The 27,509-nt window shown below is 40.7% G+C and overlaps 1 protein-coding gene and 1 pseudogene across 1 annotated transcript; both read left to right on the top strand.

Annotated features, from left to right (window-relative positions):
- LOC129379562 (NLR family CARD domain-containing protein 3-like) overlaps positions 1–27,509 on the top strand; it is a 252,629-nt pseudogene that overhangs the window by 151,008 nt on the left and 74,112 nt on the right.
- LOC129379573 (protein unc-13 homolog B-like) lies at positions 3,237–3,797 on the top strand. The gene is made up of 2 exons (XM_055060399.1): positions 3,237–3,373; positions 3,533–3,797. Exons 1-2 carry the CDS (start codon positions 3,302–3,304, stop codon positions 3,764–3,766), a joined length of 306 nt encoding a protein of 101 aa, XP_054916374.1. The 5' UTR covers positions 3,237–3,301; the 3' UTR covers positions 3,767–3,797.

Here is a 27,509-nt window from a genome sequence, read left to right as displayed (position 1 = left end):
GGGAATCTGACAGAGAAACAGCAGCCTTGAAATTACAAACAACACTATTATTTAATAGTGTTGTTGTAACACTATTGCTGTTATTACATTATCAATGACGATAATGTTTCTCCAACATTGATGTTGAGGGCCAAGTGTTCAAATTAGTGATAGATTCCAGTTTTGACATCATATCCATTTGATTTGTTATTGATTGTTAGGAAATGCACCATGTTGAAATCATATAAAAGAAAATTAAGGCTGCCTGGGAAAATACGAATCACTCTGTTAAATTAACATTTTAATATGAAATTCAAAAGTTTTTGTGCAGACAAATCTGCAGGTTTTCCTTTTTAAGAAGAATATTCTAAGACTTAATGCGTCTCAAACTCCCTCCAAGCTCATATCTTTCTAAAAAGTTACTTGTAAATCAGTTTTGTCTTATTTTAAGTGTCCAAATGTACTTGAACAATAAACTAGACCAAAAATAAATGGTAATATTTTGTTTTCTCTGATAGTATCCACGTTTTAACTCAATATAAAGTCAGTTCTTGTAATTGTGGCTGGAGAAAGACATTCTCTACCTTTTCTCTGCTTTTCTAGCTGAAGAACAGCGCGCTAGCATGGCAGGCAAGTCCACTGCATATGCAAACATGTAAAACATGACTGCATATATGCCTTAAAAATAACTTTTAAAAAAACCACTGCACAATTATCTGAATGAAGCAACAAGACAAAACCTTTGTTGCCTCTTTACTGCAACTCCTAGTTTGAAGGAAGTGAGGAAGAGGAGGAAGTTAAAGAGGAAGGGGAGGAAATGGAGGCAGAGGTTTGTTGCAGTTGAAAGTGGTTTTTAACATCCTTCATTCTCCAAATCCAAAGTCATTTCCAAAGATTTTCCCCAAACTGAAACGAAAACATCCAACATGGTGGAGTTTTGTTGTCTGGTTTTATTCTCATCTGTGAGGATTTCCTCTTTAGATTAGCAGCATTTTCCCTTATTTCCCATAAAAGCGCCACTTTCACATCACCTTCAACTGTATTTTTTCATTTTAACACTATATTTTGTTCCTTTTCTAAACCATGTGTGATAGACTGAGAAGGATGAGGTGGGTTAAACATGTTATCTGGGATTAAATCACCTTAATATTCACCAAAAAGTCCAGAAATCATTTGGATTTATACAGCTCCTCCACCTCTTCAGGACAGTTTGACACTGTTTGTGTTTTTTATATCTCTAACAATTTTCTGACTCAAAGATGGACGAACCGTTTGAGAAGGTAGGCACAAGCAGAATATCCTAAATTAGATCCTTAATATGCAATTTCCCACTTAATGAGTGTCAAAATGGGGCATTTCATCCAAAATGTCTTGTTTTACCTCCCAACTTTCTGCCACATAGAGAGAAAATGCATGTGAGGATCATGAGGTGAGTTCATGCGTGTTACAGGAGGTGAACTGTAACATGCATGTTATTATGAGTAGAAATGCAAACTACACCAACAAGGTGTTTAACGGACTCGTAATGCAACCGTAGACTCTCAGGTGTTTTGTAGTAATTCAGCTTTAGAAGTAATTTAGCTTCCAGGTTCTGAGTCTCAGTAAATCCCAAAAACTTCCCAGTTTTATTTCCCTTTTCTTTCTCTAAAACCTTTTGTCAGCCTTTTGAACGTGAAGGTTTTCTCCTCCAGATGGACACGGAGGCCAGCGACCTGCTCAACGACCTGCAGGTTCGGCTCAACAACGTTCTGGACGACCTCAGCAGCACGTTTGGGAACAGGTACGCCGCCCTCACACCCCCACGTTTCCCCCACTTTTGTCCCAGTGCATCACTGGCTTTTCTTCTCCTGCAGCTTCCAGAGCCGCATCACCGACTGCATGCGGCAGATGGCGTCGCTGCTGTACCAGATCAAAGGACCGCTCAACGAAAACACCAAGAACCAGGTGGAGGGCGACTCGGACAACATGCTGCGGCCGCTCATGGACTTCCTGGATGCGCAGTGGGTTCAGTGGGATTTCCCCAAACACGGCTCGTCCGTCGGCGTGTGTGTGAAACGTCTTGTTTTTGCAGATTAACGCTGTTCGCCACGGTGTGTGAGAAAACCGTCCTGAAGCGCGTTCTGAAGGAGCTGTGGAGGATCGTGATGACCAGCCTGGAGAAGAACATCGTCCTGCCGCAAGGGAACGACACCTTGGTGAGTCTGACGCTCGTCTCCGTCACTGGACAGGTTCCATCCAGATGGTTTTGAAATGTTGTCAAAAAGTGTGAATTACATGACAAAAACACAATCTTACCAAATTTTTTTGATCTAGTTGTCAGTGAAACTATCGTAGAAGCTTATTTTAAGTCAATAATTTCTTAATATTGCTGATCAAATTTGATTATTGCACCTAAATCAAAATATTTTTGCAATGTTATAAGGGACATAATAATCAGACTAAAATCTCTTTTATATCAATAATTTTGTGCAAAATAAATATAATGAACTTATTTTGTGTAGGACGGATTATTTCACTTATAACAAAACATTTTCTCTTAAATTAAATAATCTGCCAACTACTTTTTTTTAATCAATATTAAGGAATTATCGACTTAAAACAAGCTTCTTCTTCTGATAAGTTACTATTAAGTTACTTTTGTCTTATTTAAAATGTGCTGAGATATTTTTAAATTCTAATTCAAACATACTTTATTGATCCCAAAAGAAAAGTTAAATGTTGTAATTCACATTCGTCAAATTTGCACTAGAAACAAGAGCAAAAATACTTGGTAAGAGTTTATGGTTTTGCAGTGTAATTTACATTTTCTTTTATACATTATTATAAAATTTGCTCAAAATTTGAATCACAGCTGGATGGAAACATGGCTGCCATTTTGAAATGGATCAACTCGTAATTGTGTCAGATGATGAGATGTAAACATTTTGACAGACGTGACCAAACACAAAAAATATTTTTATCCATTATGTTTTAAAATGATGACTGTGGCATATTCAGTTTAATTATTAGTCAACAAACTGAACATCATCCAATCACATATAGAGTAGATAAATAACTCACTTTATGTCTGAACATGAGTTGTATCGATGCTTTTTTTCCATTTCCATCAAACTTTACTAATATGATACTTAAAATTGAAACAAGGCTACTGAAAACTAAAAGAATCATTCATTTTTCTGTTTTTCCTGAAGGGAGCACAGATCCTTCTGCTGCTAAAGAACTGGGACACCTTTCCAAACTGAAGGTATCAGGTTGCCTTTGAGTTTGCTTTCTCCTGTGAATTGGTCTAGTCAAAGTCTTGGTTTGGGTTGTTTAGGATCACATGGCAGGAGACGCTAAAAGCCTGACGCCCAGGCAGTGTGCCGTCATGGATGTGGCTCTGGATACCATCAAGGTGAGAGCGAAACGTTGACCTCTGGTCAAACAGAAAAGTACAATTCATTCACATTTTAAGAGTCTTTAGTTGATTAACTAAAAGTCAGATTAACTCCACTTTAAGTTTAATCATTCAGGTTGTAGAACGCTGATTCCTCTCGTTTTGTTTCCTACGCAGCAATACTTTCATGCGGGCGGGAACGGCTTGAAGAAGACTTTCCTGGAGAAGAGCGCTGAGCTTTCGTCGCTCCGCCACGCTCTGTCGCTCTACACCCAGACCACCGACACGCTCATCAAAACCTTCGTGACCACGCAGCATTCACAGGGTAGATCCAAAACGCCTCCAAGGAGATTAAATACGGGAGAGTTTCAGATTCCTCGCTGCTTTTATCTCCTGGATTTGGTTGTTTAAGTTGCTGTCTTGTTTTTATCTCCTGCTGCCTCTGTGCCAGTGCACAATGGGAAGGGTATTAGGTTTACCCCTAATGAGAAAATCCAGCCCAGCAGGGGTAGGTCTCCATGAAATCATCATCAGCCCAACTTCCCTTCATTTTCTCTCTTCTGTTTTGTGAAACCTGCGTTTCCGTCGCGTGACTCTATAAAACGTGGTTTTCTTTGCATGCATTGGACCAAATGTTGTTTCTGTTAAACCAGGCTCAGGTGTGGACAAACCCATCGGAGAGGTTTCCCTGCAGATTGAGCTGTACACTCATCCCAAGAGCGGAGAGCGGAAAGTTACTCTCAAAGGTCCATTTGGGCTCATTTTGAACCAATGAAATCAAAGCTGCAGCATTTTGTGTCATTTCTGTTTAAATGTTTGTGTCATTGATGCAGTGATTGCAGCCAGTGATTTGAAGTGGCAGACGTCTGGGATGTTCAGACCCTTCGTGGAAGTCACGATGATCGGGCCGCACCTCAGCGACAAGAAGCGCCGATTTCAGACCAAATCCAAGAACAACAGCTGGTCTCCCAAATACAACGAGACCTTTCACTTGTAAGTTCAAAACCAAACGTCGTGACACATTTAGGATTTGAAGCTCTTTTAATTCTGACTTCATAAACTGTTGGTTACACAAAACAAAGTCCTTGTGAAATTACTGGACAATGTCAGCTAATGCGCTAGCAGCACAGCTAATTGTTCATTTAGTGTTTCTGCTAAACATTTAGTGAACTTCCTCAAATTTAACTTTTCCAAATAAAATCTGGATTTATTTTAAGAAATTAATTGTGTGGCAATAGTTTTAAAAGTTATAAAAAAAGCTAAAATTAGCTCTACTATTAGCACATTAGCAGCTTAATGGAAGTGTCCCTTCTACAGCAGATGTCAAACTTTATTCAACTGAAAGTCTGGAAAACAGCAAAAGTACATTAGTGCTTTAGAATTTAACTTGAAAACTGATTTAGGGGAATCAAAATGTGTCGCACAACAAATTTGTTCTGCTATTAGTGTGACTTCCTCCCCAATACACAGCACACAGTGGAGACCAGTTGGGTAAATTTCTGTAATGAGTGTTAACAATAACAAAAACACAGTAAGCCTCTCTACTGGTTCGCCAACTCTGGGTACACAGTAGAGTTTCTGACAGACTGTGTCCTACAATAATCACTACAAATACATTTTTATAACAGGTGATCGTATAGTGGATTTTCATTAATATCAAAACTTTCAAATAAAATTCATACAATACTTCTCTTATAAATCAATAAAATCAGAAAAATAAACATAGGCAGCAGTCAAATTTAACTAACTAACTATCCAACAGTAACTTCCAACTGAAACAGAACAAACAAACTGACAGACAGGCAAACAAACACAACTGACAACATAATAAACACACTGACAAACTTAACTGAAAAATAACCGACAACATAAATTTCTGACATTTAACATAATATAATTAGCCTACCTGTAAATGAGTTAACAATAACAAAACACAGTAAGCCTCTCTACTGGTTCGCCAACTCTGGGTACTGCAACAAAACTCCACGTTAGTCTCAGAACACAACCACTACTACTGCTCAGAAAGGAACTGGACTTGATGACCTACCACAGTAGAGTTTCTGACAGACTGTGTGGAATCTGCAGTTCTTCCTCCTTTTATAGGCAACCAGTAGGGGGCGCCAAAAAAAACTCATCACAGGACAACCATAAAACCCATACTAGCAGAATTTAAACTGAACCATTTCAACTATGTTACATACACCCCCCTTAAATTCTGCTAAAACAATACCAAACATCACCAAAGAAGACATACTACACTAAAGTAAAAGTATGATGAAGAGAGCACATAATAGTCACATCAGTTCTAAACTTTCCTTAAGGAATAATGTTAGCAAAAGTGAGGCCAACATGCTTACCAACACAGACCCAAAAGATGCCATTTACATCTTTTGATGTACAACATTGCTCTACAAACAATCACTGAGAAAAAAAAATCTAAATAACACAAATTTACCCTGCAATCTTGGTCTTTACAAAGGAAAACAGAGAGTCCACAGTTGACATTTAACCATCCACAACCTGTTCATTCATTTCACATATAAGTCTGGCTGGAGGCTTAACAAGCCTACCCGACTTAGTGCATAGCTGAGACGGCTGAGTGCAAACGACATCAATTACAGGCAAGTCTAAATTCGTGTCAGCACTATATTCGGCTGAAAGATCATGCTGAATAAGCTCAGAGTGGACAGCTGCAGTTGTAAGGTTGGGAACTTGTTCAGAAGAACTTGACAGTGCAGCAGATTCAGGGAGATCAGATTCAGGTAAGTCCTTGGTCACATCACTTGAGACAGGAAACAAAATGTCCACTGAAGAACCGCATACTGGAATGTCAGAACCACAGTCAGGGTGATTTCCAACTTCATCCATACAACTATTGTTGTCCATCTGCAAAAGCCAGTTCACAGATTTAGTTTCATTCTTCTGTACTTCATCAGGCACAACAGGATCAGGGGGTCCACTTCCTGCTGTGGAAGGGCACAGGGAATGATCCGCATCATCAGACATGGCAGTAGCAGTGAGAAAGTTGACAGGAAGGAGAAGATTTCTGTGGAGAACCTTTGTCCTTGATGTGACAGGGTCCCTGATGCAATACACATTTATATCAGGCTTCACAGACACCACTTCATACACTGTTGATTCCCATTTGTCTGCAATTTTTCTCTTCCCTCGCTCACCACGATTAGCAACCAAAACTCTGTCACCCACATCAAGAGGAGAACCTTTAGCTCTGCGGTTGTAGTACATTGCTTGGTGGACTTGTCCTAATGAACTGTTTTGTTGAGCAATGCGGGCAGCCACAGAGAGATCATGTTTGAGGCGGGAGACAAACTCATGATGGTCTACAACAGGGCCATTTGACAGAGCATGCTGGAAAACCACATCGATGGGTAGACGCGGGATCCTGCCAAACAGAAGGAAAAACGGTGCAAATCCAGTTGTTTCATGCTCAGTGCAATTGTAACAGAATGTTAGCATTCTGAGCATCTGAGGCTATCTTGCCTTGGACTGGGGAGGAAGTGCTCGTATCATGTTTCCTAAGGTTCTATTGTAACGTTCAACAATGCCATTCCCCACCGGGTGGTACGGCGTGGTGTGAGATTTTTGTATGCCAGCCATTTCCAGAAGTTCTTTGATGAGAAGACTTTCAAAATTTGCTCCTTAATCTGAATGAATGGGTTTTGGAAAGCCATATATGCAAAAGAAGTCATCCCACAGACGACGAGCAACTTGTTTGGCTGACTGATTTTTCCATGGAAGCGCATGTGCCATCTTGGAAAAGTGATCCGTTATCACTAGAACATCCACACAACGCTTATCTGGGAGCTCAGCTGTCCAAAAGTCAATACAGACCAGTTCCATCGGCTCAGAGGTGTGAATACTTTCAAGGGGAGCTCTGTCTTTGGGTTCTGGAGTTTTGCCAACTAAACATCGAAAACAGCACTTCACATGGTTAATGATGTCATGTTCCATCCCAATCCAAAAGAATCTCTGTCGGGCAAGAGACAGTGTGCGGGCCTGGCCCTGATGACCGGCTGAATCATGCACCCCTTGAAGGACTTTAGGTTTTAAAGAGTCAGGGACTATAAACTGTCGAGTTGTCATGTTCATTTGTTTGTCTTTCTTAACTCTATACATCAGGCCATCTTTAATGACAAGTTTAGGCCAATGTCTCAGTAGGTTTAAAACACCAGGTGACTCACTAGCTCGTTCACGTCTGGTGGGTCTCCTGTGTCGCTGCATATAATAGAAAAGTCTGCCCAGCACACTATCCTGACCTTGCAAATTAGCAAGTTCACTCTTTGGCATCAAGGCAGATTGATCAATGTCACTGAGTTGCAAGACAGCTGGATCAGTGACTCTCATCTGACTGAAACCTCCAGACTCCTGTGCCTCAAGAACAGCTGACACATCTTGTGATGTTAATAATGTCTGGGGAGCCAGTGAGGGCACCTCGGCATTGCCATCTGTGCACTCCACAACTAGCTGACAGTTGGTTGTAAAACGAAATGCATCTTGGACCGTTTTGTCCAACATACCATTCACCTGGTTAATTAGCGCGGTATACGGTTCAGTTACAATGCGATGGCTCATGCATGATTGAACAAATGGTTCCCTACTTAAGGCATCAGCAACAACATTTTTGCTACCAGGAACATAGTTCAGATCGAAATTATAGGCAGCAAGCCTGGAAACCCACTGTTGTTCACATGCATCTAACCTTGGCTTTGTTAGTATGTATGTTAATGGGTTGTTGTCCGTCCAGACTGTGAAATGACGCCCTTTTAGCCAGTGGCTAAACTTGTCGCATATTGCCCATTTAAGAGCAAGGAACTACAGGCGATGTGCTGGATAGTTAAGCTGCAAGCACGAGACAGTCCTACTGGCAAAATCCACTGGTCTAGCCACCTTCCCCCAAGAGGAAGCTGTGACAAAACAGCTCCAATGCCATCAAAAGACGCATCAACCGCAAGGATGAATGGAGCATTAAAATCCGGATGAGCCAAAGTAACACTATTTATCAAATCATTTTTCAAAGTTTTAAATGCTCCTTGCACTCATCAGTCCAATCAGATGGGGACAGTTAACTTGACCCTTTTTGATTCTGGGTTTGTTGCCGCGCCCTTTTTTCTTTGTTGCCCCAAGCTCAGCCACAAGGCTAAAGAGTGGTTTAGCTTTGACAGAGCACTTCCCGATAAAGTGATGATAATAAAGAACCATCCCAAGAAAGGATCTAATTTTCCTGGCACATGGTGTCTCACCATCAGACTCCATGAGATCAGTTTCTTGTACCTCACTGATAGCCTGAACTTTACTAGGATCAGTGCTTACACCATCCTCACTTATCACATGACCCAAAAATTTCACTGACCTGCGAAGGAAGTGACACTTTTTTGGAGACAGTTTTAAGTTATTTGCGGCCAGACGAGAGAAAACCATCTGGAGCCGATCAATCGCAACCTGTTCAGATGGGGCAAAGACCATCAGGTCATCCAAATAACATAGCAAGCTAGTGAATTTTGATCCCCAAAAATAGACATCATCATTCTCATAAAAGTTGCGGGACTGTTGGTCAATCCTTGAGGCATCCTATTGTACTCATGTAGGCCAAAGGGAGACGAAAAGGCAGTAAACCTTTTGTCATCCTCATGTAGCCTCACATTATAGAACCCTGAAGTCAGGTCCATGGTGGAAAAGAATACATTCCCACCAAGTGCAGCGAGGGCATCTGTTTGATGAGGCAATGGATGTGCATCTTTAACAGTTCGTGCATTCAGCCATCTGAAATCATTGCATATGCGGAGATCTCCATTAGGCTTAACAACCAGAACCAGGGGAGAAGAGTATTCACTTTGTGATTTACGAATAATTCCTAACTCCTCCATTTCATTCAGAGCAGTGCGCAGTTTTTCATAATGGCAGGGTGGAACACGCCTATATGGTAGTCTAAAGGGCTTGTCATCCACAAGACGAATTCTGTGCACAAAATCTGTAGCATCCCCACAATCCATTTTATGCCGAGAAAATATGTATTCATACTGCTGAATGATTTCCAATAACTTATTTTTCCATTCAAGGGAGACTTCACAAGATGAGATGTCTAAGTCCTGAAGTCCAATGGCACTCAGTTTATGAGACATCTCCTCATCAGTTACTGGCGTCTTTACAGGGTCTTTGGCATACTGTGTGTTGGAATGGATGCAGTCAGGTTTGGTGAAAGCTTGTACAGAAAACACAAGTGTAAACATCGGCTACCTTTGCATTTCTTCGCAGAGTGAGAGATTTTTCAGTTGGATTTACAATCTTGACAGGAACACACCCGTCACCATATAATGACGCCACAACCCTCCCCACTAGAATTTGTCTGGGTCTGCACTTGGACTGAGTTGGTTCAATGATGACTGAACATCCAACTAAAGAAACATCAGATGTAGGCAGTTTGGCCCAAACTAAATGTTCACTCAGGGGCTGGAGAGTAACAGACCTTTTGAGTTTGGCTGTGCCCACCTTTATGGGTTTCATGTCTGGGTCATAGGACATTGAGTCTGACAGCAAAGACATTAAACAGGGCAATTTGTCTTTGTGAACGCTTCTCTGAGAGGAACAGTCAGTTGTCTCATCAAAAGAGATTTTCATTTGTGAAATCAGCCATTTGATAGCATTACTGCCAATATCATCTCATCAGTTTGGCCCGGAACCACTAACACAGGGATTATGACATTGAAGCCAAAAACTGTTAGAGTGAGTTCATACAATGCAGAAGGTGTGATGGCATGACCTCCACATCCAACAATAACAAAATCAGCAGCTGGTTTCTTATCTTGGTTTGTGAGACAGCTTGAAAGTTTTGCTTCAGTCTCCTCACTTATGGTGCATGCCATTGATCCACTATCAACCAAGGCTTTGAGAGAGTGTTTGCTTCCAACAGTTACATCTGTGTAGAACAAACTGTCAGTCTTAGAAAGTCTCTGAGGGCTTGTACAATCAAAGTTTTCTGTGGTGGGACTTTGCTGCTGTAATTAATGTACAATGTCTCACAGTCATCATTAGAAGAATCCAAGATGGGAGTGTCGCTGAGATGATCTGCGCTGTCCTCCCCTTCACGCAGATCTTTCAGTTCCCTGCTGGTTGTGGGAAGGCAGCTGTTCTCTTTGACGGCAGTTTCTACTTGAATGGCCAGGTTGATGACAGAAGAAGCACAGATTATTCTGGCGGCAGTGCGTACGTGCAGTGTGAGAATTATCATTACACACAGAACATGGTATGTCATTCAGTCCTTTAATAGTCGGCAAACGCCTTTCAACAGATTGTCTTCTGCTGGGCTGGAAGTTGCATTGGGCTTGAAGTAACACTTTCTCCCACATGTTAATCAGCCTATCCATAGTAGAAATGTCTGGGGCTACGCATTGTTGCAGTTCTTGCTTATGAACGGATGTGGGCGCTGTGCGGTCTACCTCTGCCCGGTTCACACTGATTCTGCTTTCCCTGTGAGCAGACCGCAGTCCTTTTTCCATATGATACTCATCCAGCACCTCTTGAACTTCTTGTGCTGACCATTTTTCTATGGTCTTGGATCTGAAGGTGGGAGCTAAATCTTTACATGGACAGTTTCTGATGAACATGCGAGTAACTTCCACACTTGGATTGTCAAAGGTCTTACCCTGTTCTTTAAGACGGCTAACAGCAACATCAGCAGCACCATTTAATCTTAGCCAATATTCGAATGGATCCTCATTCTCTTTTGGCTGGGTGGAGTAAAAATCAGCAAGTGGTACGGGGGAGCACTGATCAGACCCAAAATGTTTGCGCAGAAGTGAGTAGATGGCTTGTGGATTGTGCTGAACATCAATTCCACAGCTGCGTATTCCACACTTCACAACATCCCTGGCTCTGCCTCTAAGATGGATGAGGATTTCCTCAGCCTGGTGTTCTTGCTGTACACCACTCTTTTTTATGTAATTTCTCATTGAGTCCTCCCATTCATCAACTGTAACTGAATCAGAACTCTCCCCTATAAAAATAGGTGGTTCTCTAACCTGGCTTCTGGAGACGAGCTGGACCTGAGAAAGATCTAATGAGCTGCATGGGACTTGATGGCTCTCATTTTGAGTTTTCTTTGTTGCAGTTCCACTTGGGTTACTTGAGTTCAGATGTGCCATGACACTATCAGCCAGCTGTTGCCCAATTTGTTGAACAATAGTGCTCATCTGATCAACCAGCCCAGCATTATTAAAATGAGAATCTGGAATAGATGTGCTAGAACACTGAGGAGGCTGAACATTAGGACAGGTCTGACTACTGGGCGTAACAGCTTCTCTAGTCACAAATGAGTCATTTACACCAGGTACAACAAGTAATGCTCCACCCAATACTTCGTCACCCATTGAAAATGGAACAGGGGTGTTAAAGAACCCTCTACCTCTGCCCATGCAGGGTGGAGTCATGTTTGATTGTCCAAAATTACTGAAATTCATTTGACAATAGTCCAAGAGCACTCAAAAGAAATATCCTTTCACAAGGATTTATGGACACATACAGAAGCACTACTTAGACTAGTGTTGAAAACCCAAATGGTACAGTGGAGCTCCAGCGACGTGAGGATCAGAAGTCACAAGCCCGGTCCGATGTAGTTCTGAACGGGTCACGGCACCAATGTGACTTCCTCCCCAATACACAGCACACAGTGGAGACCAGTTGGGTAAATTTCTGTAATGAGTGTTAACAATAACAAAAACACAGTAAGCCTCTTACTGGTTCGCCAACTCTGGGTACACAGTAGAGTTTCTGACAGACTGTGTCCTACAATAATCACTACAAATACATTTTTATAACAGGTGATCGTATAGTGGATTTTCATTAATATCAAAACTTTCAAATAAAATTCATACAATACTTCTCTTATAAATCAATAAAATCAGGAAAATAAACATAGGCAGCAGTCAAATTTAACTAACTATCCAACAGTAACTTCCAACTGAAACAGAACAAACAAACTGACAGACAGGCAAACACAACAAACTGACAACATAATAAACACACAGACAAACTAAACTGAAAAATAACCGACAACATAAATTTCTGACATTTAACATAATATAATTAGCCTACCTGTAATGAGTGTTAACAATAACAAAAACACAGTAAGCCTCTCTACTGGTTCGCCAACTCTGGGTACTGCAACAAAACTCCACGTTAGTCTCAGAACACAACCACTACTACTGCTCAGAAAGGAACTGGACTTGATGACCTACCACAGTAGAGTTTCTGACAGACTGTGTGGAATCTGCAGTTCTCTTTTATAGGCAACCAGTAGGGGGCGCCAAAAAAACTCATCACAGGACAACCATAAAACCCATACTAGCAGAATTTAAACTGAACCATTTCAACTATGTTACATTAGCACATTAGCAGATTAGCAATAGTGTAATCTACCACTGCAGGTTTGGACCTCAAATCAAAGTAAAATGTTTTGATTTAAAATGGAAAATTAGATCATCAAAAGCTAGGTGTACGAATGTTTTTAAAGTTTCAGAAAAAGCACAAAATCAGGAATTAGCTCTGCAATTAGCGCCCTAGCCCATGTGCTCCCACTCCTGTGTTCTGCTCTCGCTCTGCAGCGTTCTGGGTGTTCAGGACGGGTTCGAGTGCTACGAGGTTCAAGCCTGCGTCAAGGACTACTGCTTCGGCCGCGCCGACCGGGTGGTGGGCCTGGCCGTGGTGCAGCTGAGGGACATCATGGAGAGGGGCAACTGCGCCTGCTGGTGCCCCCTGGGGCAGCGCATCTCCATGGACGACACGGGCCTGACCGCCATGCGGATCCTCTCCCAGCGCTCCAACGACGACGTCGCCAAGGAGTTCGTCCGGCTCAAGTCCGAGACCCGATCAGCAGAGGAGGGAAGATGAGGCTCTGCTTGATGCAGTGGCACTGCTTTGACCTCTGACCTGTCTTGGCTGCTGTGTAAAACCTCACCAGCTTCCAGTGTTCTTCAACTTCACATTTTTTTAAGTCTCGTCCGCCTCTACTGAGGAGACAGAACCCATCCAGAACCTGTCAAAGGGCCGAATAAGAACCCACCCGCCCCGAGTGTTCTTGTGCAATAAATCCAACCCACCCCTCCCAAAGTGTGGCCAAGTGGTTCAAGCCTTACACTCTGCAAGCTGTGAATGTGTGTTCATGTAAAAGGAAAGAAATCCCTGTTTTTAATGAACACAAGTCAAATATTTCACTTCACTTAGCAAAGAAAAACTACAAATCACAATTTGTTTTCTAACAGTTTGAGCAGGAAAATGCCTTGTCATGCAGAAACGATGCTAATCCTCGTTTTCACATGAAAAATGTTTGAATTTAACTCATCGCTTCATTTCATCCTCTATTGGTGGTAATTTTATTTCTCTGTTTTCTGCATGTCATGACCATTTTATTTATATTTTTGTATATTTATTTCCCTTTTAAAGATTTGATCTGATTTCTGCTTCATTTTTTGACATTTTTGAGTTTTTTGGGGTTTTGTTACAAACTGAGTTGCACAGCAGGACTTGAGTTGGAATAATTACAAGTTTACATTTCTCTCCTCTTTTGTTTTTTATTCTGCTCTTCATACGAGTGGCCTTAATTATAAAAATGTTTTATTTTTTGTTTATTTTTAAACTCTTGTAATCGTTATAATTTCTTATTGTTTCTCCAGATTGATGTCCTTAACATTTTGTATTTTTCATTTTAGTGATTTTATGTAAGCTGTAATCTGTCATGCTGAGTATCAATCCCATGTTTTTTTATTTACCATTTCTTTGTATTTTCTGTAGACTGATTTATTTTGAGCTCTTTTTGTTTCAGCAGCTTTTTAATGGATGAAATTAAACTACAGATCCAGCCTCTTACCTTCCCTCAGTAATTCAATGTTTCTGTTGATGGGAGCAAATATTTCCTTGTGCCAAGTTAAGTTTTCACTTTAGGTTTTTTTTAATTATTGCACATTTTTGTAACTTTTGACCATAAAATCACTGCATTTATCTGGAGTTTTCATTGGACTGTCACGTCTCTTTAAATCTGTCTCACTGTGTATGATTTCCACTCAATATTTTGTATAAAGTATTTAAGACTTGTATGGAAATGTCTTTTATTTCTTATACTACAGACTAAAAACGTAATTTTCACAGTGAAATCAGTGTATTTATACTGGGCACATTTATAATAGATCTTATTGCACTTTGTGAGGAAAAAGGTGCAAATTCAACTGGAAGACTCTTCTAACCCACCTGCATCATCCAACCGTTGCTTCCTGTTCATCACCATTGATTAATCAACGCTGGTCCAAGACGCGTCACGTCCAATCACTGTCCAAGTCCCAGCTGATAAATAGCACCGTCCATGGCGTCTTCTGCTTTCCAGCAGAGCTCAACCCTCCTCCACCCCTTCACCTCCACTCGCTCGGCTCTCCGGCTGCATCCTTTCTTCACCTCCATCACCAATGTCTCGTCTCGGGGGATGACGTTCCTTTCAGCATATGGAATGCTCATCCAAGCTCATCGCAAAGATTGTGATGATCGATGTCCTCAGCCAGGGCCCAAGCGCCAAAGACTTAAATTTTGTATGTCAATAAACTTTTCTAATGGTTTCCATTTTCTCCGTCTAAGTCTCTCCAGATTGAATTACTGTTCAGATGAAATCAACTCAGATTTTTCCATTGTGAACTAACCATAAAATTTCATCTGAATATGTGTGAAGGGGACAATTCTAGTCCAAGTTCAGGGAGCAAAAACAATCTTTAATACATCTGCAGACAGAGGGAAAAATATACTCTGCATTAGGCGAAAATCTAAATCTGCTCTAACAAACTCAGAGTTACATAGTTGCTTTATTCACCTCTCAGCTAACAGAGGAGAAGATTAAGTTCCCAGACGACCCACCTGGGAAACTTCAGCAGACGCATCTTGTTCAGTTAGTTTGTACACCCTCTGCAGCTGCACCAAAAAACATCTTGACTATGATACAATTACATTTATGTGATACGTAAAAGAAGACTGTATGATGCAAATAAAACATTTTCTTTAAAGCAAATCTACTTCACATACGTTAGAATATCAATCATTGTTCCAGAAATGGTGAATTTCATATGTGCATCTTTTATTTCATCAGTTTTTCTTTCCACCCCACTTTTTATTAAAATGTAATACTGTCTTCTGGGAAAAGCCATCTTGTTCAAGAATGAATTTTTGTGGCAGATATTCACCATGATTGATTATTCCATAATGTGGCAATAGTTACCTTTTTTATTGGTTTTGTGTAACCATGCAATTTATTATCTTACAGAAAAATTTGTTCAATTAGCAAACTGAAAAGTGAGTTTAAAACTTCTTTTAGTGTTGTAGTTCAGTCTCCATCCAGTAGAGCGTCCCACTGGTCATTCTGAGGAGCCATTGATACGAGTTTGCAGTGGTATCTCTGAAGAGGAATGAGGTCAAAACTATCAATATGGTCCAGTTTTACTCCATTTGTGGATTGTTTGTCAAATTGAGAACATAAATTTACTGGATTGAACTGGAGCTTGATAAAACAAGGAGTGGAGTTTTCTCATTTGCATTTTTGTGCCATAAAAGGATTGGAAATCAAACGTGCAAAGAGTTTGACTGGAAAGTAAAAACCAGATTTAATAGAACACACTGTGTCAAATAAAGTGTTACTCCTTTCAAAACGTTCATTTCCAGGATTCCGACCACAGATGGATGTTGGAGGAATGTGTTGAATGGTCGGTCATCACACACGTCTTCTGGTTCTGACCACAAATAAAGACTTTCTGGGAGGAAATGAAACAGGAGATTGAGGACATTCTGAGGACAGATCCCCATGGAGCCTCTTCTGTTTCTGCTGGACATAAACACCAAGGATTTACTCACTAAACATCAATGTTACATATTGTTGCACCTTCTGCTGCTGGTAGCCAGAAAGACAATTAGACTAAACTGGATTAAACCCAGTTCACCAACTGTTGCTGAATGGAGAAAAACTGAAACATGACAACATGATGGAGCGTCTGACTGAACAACTAGACATGAAAAAGATAATTAAATATGTAGTTTTAAAAATAAATACTGAATTTGAAAATTAAATGTTTAGTTTGTAAAATAAATATTTTTTTGAAGCCAAACATTTAGCTAAAGTTTTATTTCCCAAAATTAAGTTTTCAATCAAAGTAAATATTTAGTTTATAATGAACGTTTGGATGACATGATGAAAATATTTGTTTGAAAAATGCATTTTCCCAACTTTTTCTTTATGACATGATGAATGAACTGAAATACTGTTAGTATTTTCTGTTACTATCAATCATCACTACAGTCATGATGAAAAGAAAGTACACCATCATTTTATCAGAACTTCTCTTCTTCCTCATGAAGATTTTATCAACCTGCCTCTGATTTCACCTCAGAGCTTCTACTTCCTGGTTCTGTTGCTCTGGAGGAAAAAACTACAAGTCAGGTGAGCTGTGACGTCATCAGTTATACAACATCCGTCACATTTACTTTCGGTTTGGATTCACCTGTTCAGGTGTGGCTCCTGACTGTTTGTCGGGTTTCAGTCTGTTGTTTAAATTTTCTTCTTTAATTCTTTGGATCGTTTGAACAAACTGTAAGTTTAATTTGTTTATTTCTTGAACTTTTCATCACTTTAACTTTTTCCTGATTGTTTCTAATCTCTGATGTTTGGAAGAAAAAAATTATTTCCGATTTCAACTGAAAGTTTAATATCTGCTCTTTGAAGGCTAATCTACAGGATTATTAGATTATTGATGAACTGCAATCAATCAACATGATGAACAGCTGATGTTTCACTGTTCTCTTCTCTTAACTGATTCATGTTTTTATTTCCTGGTACTGAACTCTAGTCTCCACCATTAATGTCAGCAACAGTTTCCTGTTGCTTCCTTTCAAAATAAAATATTATTAAAATATTATTATTGATTCAGTCAAATTATTAAATAGTTAACATTTAATGGAGCGAATAATCCACTTTTATAAATTACTAATTATGAACTATAAGACTTGTTCAGGTTGAATCAGTGAATGTAAATGTTGCTCCATGTCTCCATCTAGTGGGCTGATAGTAGAAGTGCACAGCTGATGGCAGCTTCCTCTGCCTCTCTGCTGTCTGACTGCATTCACCTGACACTGATATGAAGCAGAGAAGAAGAGCCAATCAGAGGAGGAGCAGCTGATCTTTTTCCAGCACTAATGATGTAAAGGATGATCAGAGTTGATGTGCAGATGAATGATGTGTGTTTCCTCTGCAGGTGAAGCTAGAAAGTGTGTGTGAGCTGATGTGGATTCAGCAGCATGGATCAGTGTGAGGACAGAGAGGAGGGAGTCCCTCCCTCTAAAACCACTCTGTGTGGGGAAGATGAGAGCCAGAGCAAAGGTCAGAGGTGAGGTCACCATCTCTAACTGTCCACAGCCCTTTTCACACAGCGTTCACTATATCAGGCCAGAACAGACGTGGTGATGAAGCTGCTGCTGCTCCTCTTTGCTGATTAAGTTTTAATCATCATGTTTCTGTCAGGATCCATCAGAGACTCAAACCAGAACCAGAACCAGAAGCAGAACCAGAACCCGAGCCAGAACCAGAGCCAGAACCAGAACCAGAACCAGAACCAGAACCAGAGCCAGAACCAGAACCAGAACCAGAGCCAGAACCAGAACCCAGCTGTGTGTCCTTTAAGAGTGACTGGTCAAAGGATGAGATCATTGACTTTAAATCTCCTGGATCTCCACCATCAGAGAGGTGAGATGTATCTAACTGCTGTAACTGTGGAAACTGAACCAGTATGAATATCCCAGTTTTTATTTATTCTGTTGACAGTGTGGAGTGTTTAAAGTGCAATATCAACTTTTTTACATAATCTGAGTGATTCTGGTGTTACTGTAATCCATTTTCCTCTTTCTTACTCCTTTGTATTGTGTTCATGTCATGCTCTGTTTTACTGATTCAAGTATTTTTAGTGTGAAACTCTTGGTGATTTCCTCTGTAAAAACTGCTGGATGATTATTTCCTGACTTCCTAATTGTTCCTGGTTCCTCCACAGAGTGGACCAGCAGAGCTCAGAGGTTCCCAGTGGTCCATCTGTCCAGCAGCATCAAACACAGCTGGACTCCATATTTATGGTCTGTAAATATACAACTACTTTTCTATGGGTTCTGTTCACAGTTATCTCCATGCTGCAATTTGTAGTCCAAAGGATTGTGAGTCTGTTCAACATCCATCTGGTGTATGGCTCCATGATTTAAACTCTGATGTTTCCTTCATCTATTATTTTGTTCCAGCTGCTGGAGGACAACATTGTTACTTTTGTGAAGAAAGAACTGAAGAAGATCCAGAAACTTCTGAGTCCAGATTACCCAGAACATTCAGAGAGTCAGAGAGATGATGAGGTGTTGGAAGGTGATGATGAAGAGCAGAGGAGGAGCAGCAGAGAGGCAGTGATGAAGATCACACTGAATTTCCTAAAAAAAATGAATCAGGAGGAGCTGGCAGAACGCCTACAGTGCAGTAAGAGGATTTTTACAAAGATTTAACCTGATAGATAAATCATAAATTTATTGATGTCTGAACAGATGAAGTAACATTCATTCCAGTCATCTTTATCTTTGTTTCATTATTGATTTTACTTTTTGTGTTAATTAAGGACATCTTGCTGCAGTTTGTCAACATCGACTTAAATCTGGTCTGAAGAAGAAGTTCCAGTCTGTGTTTGAGGGAATTGCTAAAGCAGGAAGTCCAACCCTTCTGAACCAGATCTACACAGAGCTCTACATCACAGAGGGAGGGACTGGAGAGGTCAATGATGAACATGAGGTCAGACAGATTGAAACAGCATCCAGGAAACCACACAGACCAGAAACAACAATCAGACAAGAAGACATCTTTAAAGTCCCACCTGGAAGAGATCAACCAATCAGAACAGTGATGACAAAGGGAGTGGCTGGCATTGGGAAAACAGTCCTAACACAGAAGTTCACTCTGGACTGGGCTGAAGACAAAGCCCACCAGAACATCCAGTTCATATTTCCATTCACCTTCAGAGAGCTGAATGTGCTGAAAGAGAAAAAGTTCAGCTTGGTGGAACTTGTTCATCATTTCTTTACTGAAACCAAAGAAATCTGCAGCTTTGAACACTTCCAGGTTCTGTTCATCTTTGATGGCTTGGATGAGAGTCGACTTCCACTGGACTTCCACAACAAGGAGATCCTGACTGATGCTACAGAGTCCACCTCAGTGGATGTTCTGCTGACAAACCTCATCAGGGGAAACTGCTTCCCTCTGCTCTCCTCTGGATAACCACACGACCTGCAGCAGCCAATCAGATCCCTCCTCAGTGTGTTGGCATGGTGACAGAGGTCAGAGGGTTCAATGACCCTCAGAAGGAGGAGTACTTCAGGAAGAGATTCAGAGATGAGGAGCAGGCCAGCAGGATCATCTCCCACATGAAGACATCACGAAGCCTCCACATCATGTGCCACATCCCAGTCTTCTGCTGGATCACTGCTACAGTTCTGGAGGATGTGTTGGAGACCAGAGAGGGAGGAGAGCTGCCCAGAACCCTGACTGAGATGTACATCCACTTCCTGGTGGTTCAGACCAAAGTGAAGAAGGTCAAGTATGATGGAGGAGCTGAAACAGATCCACACTGGAGTCCAGAGAGCAGGAAGATGATTGAGTCTCTGGGAAAACTGGCTTTTGATCAGCTGCAGAAAGGAAACCTGATCTTCTATGAATCAGACCTGACAGAGTGTGGCATCGATAGCAGAGCAGCCTCAGTGTACTCAGGAGTGTTCACACAGATCTTTAAAGAGGAGAGAGGTCTGTACCCGGACAAGGTGTTCTGCTTCGTCCATCTGAGTGTTCAGGAGTTTCTGGCTGCTCTTCATGTTCATCTGACCTTCATCAACTCTGGTGTCAACCTGATGAAAGAAACATCAACATCTAAGAAATCTTCACTATTTAATAAACGTAAAATAATTTCTCTCCACCAGAGAGCTGTTGACCAGGCCTTACAGAGTCCAAATGGACACCTGGACTTGTTCCTTCGCTTCCTCCTGGGACTTTCACTGCAGACCAATCAGAGACTCCTACAAGGTCTGCTGACAAAGACAGGAAGTAGATCACAGACCAATCAGGAAATAGTGCAGTACATCAAGAAGATGATCAGTGAGAATGTGTCTGCAGAGAAAAGCATCAATCTGTTCCACTGTCTGAATGAACTGAATGATCGTTCTCTAGTGGAGGAGATCCAACAGTCTCTGAGTTCAGGAAGTCTCTCCACAGATAAACTGTCTCCTGCTCAGTGGTCAGCTCTGGGTTTCATCTTAGTGTCATCAGGAAAAGATCTGGATGTGTTTGACCTGAAGAAATACTCTGCTTCAGAGGGGTTCTTCTGAGGCTGCTGCCAGTGGTTAAAGCCTCCAACAAAGTTCTGTAAGGACACAGATTGTTAATACAGTTATCTTTGATAGAAATATACTAATGATGAGGTAAATATATATGTTAATTTTTTAGCTATATATTGTTGCATTGTCTCCTCAAAGTTTCTCACTGGGGGTGATGTGTGAAGGAGACACAGACTCCCTTCAGCAGCTGACATAGTGATACATATTAAAGCAGCAAAACTCGTCCTCTTTATGTTAAAATTTAAATTGCATTAACTTTGTTAATTGTGGAATTTTATCATTCTCTTTCCAGACTTCTTGTTTCCTGTAGTTATAAACTTTAAGGATGGAGGACTAACTATAAAATGAACCATTTCGCAACAAAAGGCATCATAAACATTTGTAAAATAAGATTGATCCTTCTCTGTCCAAGAAAAACCTTGAAAAATATAAATTTTTGTAGAATTGTATGAATAACATATTTTCCTCCCTGTCTCCTCAGACTGAGTGGCTGTAACCTCTCAGAGAGAAGCTGTGAAGCTCTGTCCTCAGTTCTCAGCTCCCAGTCCTCCAGTCTCAGAGAACTGGACCTGAGTAACAACAACCTGCAGGATTCAGGAGTGAAGCTTCTCTCTGCTGGACTGAAGAGTCCAAACTGCAACCTGGAAACTCTCAGGTAAAATGTTCTCAATCCTGGTGAATCCAGATATCTGTCCATTATATTCTATCAGTTATGATTCAAATGTTTTTTCAATAATAGAAGAAAATGATAATAGATGTCTTACTGTTAGATGGGTATTTCCCCCTATATTGGTTTTCTCAATGTTTTTTTTCCAAACATGAGTTTAAATTGGAGGAGTTTTTTACACAATCCTTTTATAGAACAATTTGATTCTTGTTCAAATAGTTTTTGTCAGTTACTGCTCAGTTTTCTATCTCTGTATCCAATAGTTAAAATATGTAAAGATGAAACTGTAGATTTGCTCTGCTTTGATTCAAGCTGCTGTTTTCCCTCAAACCAGCTCTGATGCTGATCCTCAAACTGAGCCTGATGCTGATCTTCAGCCCAGCCTTGATTCTCAGGCTTCATTGGACTCTTTCTGTTAAAACTGACATGGATTCATTTAGTTCATAGAGGAATTTAATATTTCTCTTGCCAGCCTCCTTGTTGCCTTTAGTTCAGTCCTTCATGGCTGGAGACCCAAATATAGACTGAAGCAGTTCACAACAAAAGGCAACATGATTATATATAAAACAGTCCATTAAATCAGTAAAGAGGAACATTGTTGACTGGAAAAAAGACATTTTAATAAATTATTTAATAGTATATTTTCCTCCCTGTCTCCTCAGACTGAGTGGCTGTAACCTCTCAGAGAGAAGCTGTGAAGCTCTGTCCTCAGTTCTCAGCTCCCAGTCCTCCAGTCTCAGAGAACTGGACCTGAGTAACAACAACCTGCAGGATTCAGGGGTGAAGCTTCTCTCTGCTGGACTGAAGAGTCCAAACTGCAACCTGGAAACTCTCAGGTAACTCTGGGCCATCCGTCCATCCATCCATCAGTTCAGACCTTGGTCTCTACCTCAATGTTCTCATTTTCTCATCATGTGATGAATCAATCAATCAATCAATCAATCAAATTTTATTTGTATAGCACATTTCAGCTACAAGGTATTTCAAAGTGCTTTACATCATAAACACAAAACACAAAGGCATGCAACATAGAATAAAATACCAAGGTTTTTTTTTTTCTTTTCTTCCCTCCTCTTTCCCTTTCTTCCCCCTTCCCTTTGACACGGAATTTAAGCGCCTGTTACCGCCGGACTCCGCCGTCCGTTTAACCACGGGTATTCGCCGGGCCCCGTTGCCCACAACAGGAAAAAAAAAATAAAATAAAAAATTACATACATATCCACAAAATCAAATCCATACATATTACATTTCAAATGCAACTCTAAACAGGTGCGTTTTTACTTGAGATTTGAAGGAAGTCAGGGTTTCCGCTGTTTTACAGTTTTCTGGAAGTTTGTTCCAAATTTTTGGTCCATAGATGCTGAAAGCTGCTTCTCCTCTTTTGGTTCTGGTTCTGGGGATGCAGAGCAGACCAGAACCAGAACCTGAGAGTCTGGAAGGTTGATACAACAACAGCAGATCTTTGATGTATTGTGGTGCTAAACCATTCAGTGATTTATAAACTAACAACAGTATTTTAAAATCTATTCTTTGAGCTACAGGGAGCTAGTGGAGGGACTTTAAAACTGGTGTTATGTGCTCTATCTTCCTGGTTCTAGTGAGAACGCGAGCAGCAGCATTCTGGATCAACTGCAGCTGTTTGATTGATTTGTTGGACAGGCCTGTGAAGACGCTGTTGCAATAATCAATGCGACTAAAAATAAACGCATGGATGAGTTTCTCTAGATCTGGCTGAGACATTAGTCCTCTAATCCTGGAGATGTTCTTCAGGTGATAGAAGGCCGATTTTGTTACTGTCTTTATGTGGCTCTGGAGGTTCAAGTCCGAGTCCATCACTACTCCCAGGTTTCGGGCCTGATCGCTAGTTTTTAGTTGTAATAACTGAAGCTGTGCATTGACTCTAGATCATTTCTCTTTAGGTCCAAAAATAATGACTTCAGTTTTATTTTTGTTCAGTTGGAGAAAGTTTTGGCACATCCACACATTTATCTGCTCTAAGCATTTATTCAGTGATTGGATGGGTTCAGAGTCACCTGGTGACATCGTAATGTAGAGCTGTGTGTCATCCACATAGTTGTGGTAGCTAATATTATTTCCTGTTATGACCTGAGCTAGTGGGAGAATATAAATATTAAATAGGAGGGGTCCTAGGATTGAACCTTGGGGTACCCCACATGTGACCTTTGACGTCTTTGATGAGAAGTTTTCAATTGAAACAAAGAAATCCCTGTTCTTTATGTAGGATTCAAACCAGTCGAGCACCGAACCAGAGAGTCCAACCCAACTTTCAAGTCGATTCAGTAATATGTCATGGTCGACAGTGTCAAAAGCTGCACTGAGGTCCAACAGAACCAGCACTATGGTTCTCCCACAGTCCGTATTTATATGAATATCATTGAATACTTTGACTAGGCCAGTCTCCGTGCTGTGGTGAGCACGAAAACCAGACTGGAAAGTGTCAAAGCAGTTGGTCATCATTAGGAAACTATTTAATTGTTTACACACAGTTTTTTCAATAACTTTGCTGATGAATGGGAGGTTTGAGATTGGCCTGTAATTCTGCAATAGTGATTTGTCCAGGTTGTTCTTTTTTAACAGTGGTTTGATGACAAAGCCTGGGGGAAAACACCTGATGTAAGCGATGAGTTTACGATTTGGATCAGATCAGTAGCAATAACAGGCAGGACTTTCTTAAAGAAATGTGTGGGAAGGACATCCAGACAGCAGGAGCTTGACAGGAAGTTTGTGTGTCTGCAGCTTATCAGGCTGTTTGGTCTCAGAGGAAGGCTGTGCTTCTCTGGCCTTAGCTCTGACCTCCAACCCCTCCCATCTGAAAGAGTTGGACCTGAGCTACAATCATCCAGGAGACTCAGGAGTGAAGCTGCTGTCGGCTGGACTGAAGGATCCACACTGGAGACTGGAAGCTCTCAGGTATGGAGGAACCTGCTGCAGGAGCAGAGAAGGTCTGATAGAGGAGGAAGAGGGAGAAAAGTCTTTAGTCAGTCTGCTGGAAAACATTTAGTTTGAAGATTAATAGTTAACTTGTTGCTCAAAGGAACAGTTTTTGTCAGTCACTGCTCAGTTTTCCATCTCTGAATCCAACCAGTTAAAAATGGAAAGATATAATCTAAGATTCTTTCTGCTTTTGTTGAAGCTGGTGTTTTCCCTCAAACCAGCTCTGATGCTGATATTCAGACTAGATTTTCAATGGACTCTTTCTGTTAAAACTGACACTGGATTAATGTAGTAATATTTCTCTTGCCAGCCTCCTTATTGCCTGTAGTTCAGTTCTTCAAGGTCAGAGTCCCAACTATAGAATAAAGTTTTGAAAAATATGACCTATTCTTCAATAAGTCCAAGAATATTGTTGACTGGAAAGTAACACAAACATTTGATGATTCTTAAACATTGGGGGTTTCTGTAAAAAAGAAACGACTTCCTTCTGCGTGGATATAAACTATAAAATTAAACAGTTCATAACAAATGGAAATATGTAAAGTAAAATTGTTCACTCAAATCAACAAAAAACATTGTTGACTGGAAACAGAAGGCTTGTATTAATAACATATTTTCTTCCCTGTCTCCTCAGACTGAGTGGCTGTAACCTCTCAGAGAGAAGCTGTGAAGCTCTGTCCTCAGTTCTCAGCTCCCAGTCCTCCAGTCTCAGAGAACTGGACCTGAGTAACAACAACCTGCAGGATTCAGGAGTGAAGCTTCTCTCTGCTGGACTGAAGAGTCAAAACTGCAACCTGGAAACTCTCAGGTAAAATGTTCTCAATCCTGGTGAATCCAGATTTCTGTCCATTATATTCTATCAGTTATGATGCAAATGTTTTTTCAATAATAGAAGAAAATGATAATAGATGTCTTACTGTTAGATGGGTATTTCCCCCTATATTGGTTTTCTCAATGTTTTTTTCCCAAACATGAGTTTAAATTGGAGCAGTTTCTTTACACAATCCTTTTATAGAACAATTTGATTCTTATTCAAATAGTTTTTGTCAGTTGCTGCTCAGTTTTCCATCTCTGTATCCAACAGTAAAACATGTAAAGATGAAACTGTAGATTTGCTCTGCTTTGATTCAAGCTGCTGTTTTCCCTCAAACCAGCTCTGATGCTGATCCTCAAACTGAGCCTGATGCTGATCTTCAGCCCAGCCTTGATTCTCACGCTTCATTGGACTCTTTCTGTTAAAACTGACATGGATTCATTTAGTTCATAGAGGAATTTCATATTTCTCTTGCCAGCCTCCTTGTTGCCTTTAGTTCAGTCCTTCATGGCTGGAGACCCAAATATAGACTGAACCAGTTCACAACAAAAGGCAACATGATTATATATAAAAGAGTCCATTAAATCAGTAAAGAGGAACATTGTTGACTGGAAAAAAGACATTTTAATAAATTATTTAATAGTATATTTTCCTCCCTGTCTCCTCAGACTGAGTGTCTGTAACCTCTCAGAGAGAAGCTGTGAAGCTCTGTCCTCAGTTCTCAGCTCCCAGTCCTCCAGTCTCAGAGAACTGGACCTGAGTAACAACAACCTGCAGGATTCAGGAGTGAAGCTTCTCTCTGCTGGACTGAAGAGTCCAAACTGCAACCTGGAAACTCTCAGGTAACGCTGGGCTCTTGACAAATTGATGAATCTAAGGTGCAAAAAGAAGCATAATTACAGATCCATCCATCCATCAGTTCAGTCCTTGGTTTCTACCTCAATGTTCTCATTTTCTCATCATGTGATGAATTGTGTGTCTGCAGCTTATCAGGCTGTTTGGTCTCAGAGGAAGGCTGTGCTTCTCTGGCCTCAGCTCTGACCTCCAACCCCTCCCATCTGAAAGAGTTGGACCTGAGCTACAATCATCCAGGAGACTCAGGAGTGAAGCTGCTGTCGGCTGGACTGAAGGATCCACACTGGAGACTGGAAGCTCTCAGGTATGGAGGAACCTGCTGCAGGAGCAGAGAAGGTCTGATAGAGGAGGAAGAGGGAGAAAAGTCTTTAGTCAGTCTGATGGGAAACATTTAGTATGAAGCTGTAATACAGTCATATCATTTTAAATGAATGGATAACATTTTGAACCCCATTTTATCTCTTATTACAGTTTAATAACTCAAATTATCTCTGGTCATTTTGGTTGTGTAACTTTTCAAACAGCAGCTCATTTAAACTATAAGAATCTTCCACATGGTTCTGAATGAACCTGGGAAACCAACCCATCTACTGAACCACAATAACATGGTATTCAGAGCAGCAGGGGGCCAAATATAGCTCCATGTGGAACCAAGAGGTTGGAGAGAGAAAATCAGTTGAAACTGTTTCCTATCAGAGTTCAGTTTGTCTCTCTGTCTTCACAAACCAGGAGCATCATGGGCTGGGCGGGGCTTCCACTGATGATCTACTGAGGAAATACAAGAAGCTGATTGGCTGATTTAAAAATAAGTTAAAAATATGCAGATTAATATCATATAAAAGATATGATATGTAATTGTAGAGACACAGCTGGGAAACAATTTGGACTTTAAAAGAATATTTCATGGAGATCTAGACCAATCAGCCCAAATGAGGAAAGATCAGAAAATGGTCAGATGGATGTGGAAAAGTTCTCAAAAAGTGAAACAAAGATTCACAACTTTCAGGACTTAATGAAACCAAAAAATACAAAAACATGAAGCAAACTGTTTGAGGCAGAGTTTAGCAGTTTTATTTGTATGGTAGTTTGTCCTCCAGTAGGTGTCGCTAGAGTCAGGAGGAGCAGCCTGGAGAAAAGGCTGTTCCTCCCTGATCTGTTTCCAAGCAGTCAGAGTGTAGAAGTTGAGATCTGGAGAAGTTTCCTCCTGTTGCTGCAGCAGCAGAGATGTTCTGCTTCATGGACTAAATCAGGTTGGAAAGAGGAGAGATCTTTAATGAGCTGCTGGATAAAAGCTGCTGAAACATTTCAACTCTTTCTGGAAACTAATGAGACAGAAAAACAATGGATGTTTTTACCATCCAGACCTTTGGAACCAGTTCAGCTCAATAATTCAGTTGTATCTGTGGAAGATGAACAGATTTGAT

This window comes from Poeciliopsis prolifica, unplaced genomic scaffold (assembly GCF_027474105.1).
Source record: "Poeciliopsis prolifica strain line A6 unplaced genomic scaffold, Auburn_PproV2 SCAFFOLD059, whole genome shotgun sequence".
Lineage (NCBI taxonomy): Eukaryota > Metazoa > Chordata > Actinopteri > Cyprinodontiformes > Poeciliidae > Poeciliopsis > Poeciliopsis prolifica.
Note: the sequence above shows the minus strand (reverse complement) of the source record. Positions and strands in the feature narration are given on the sequence as shown.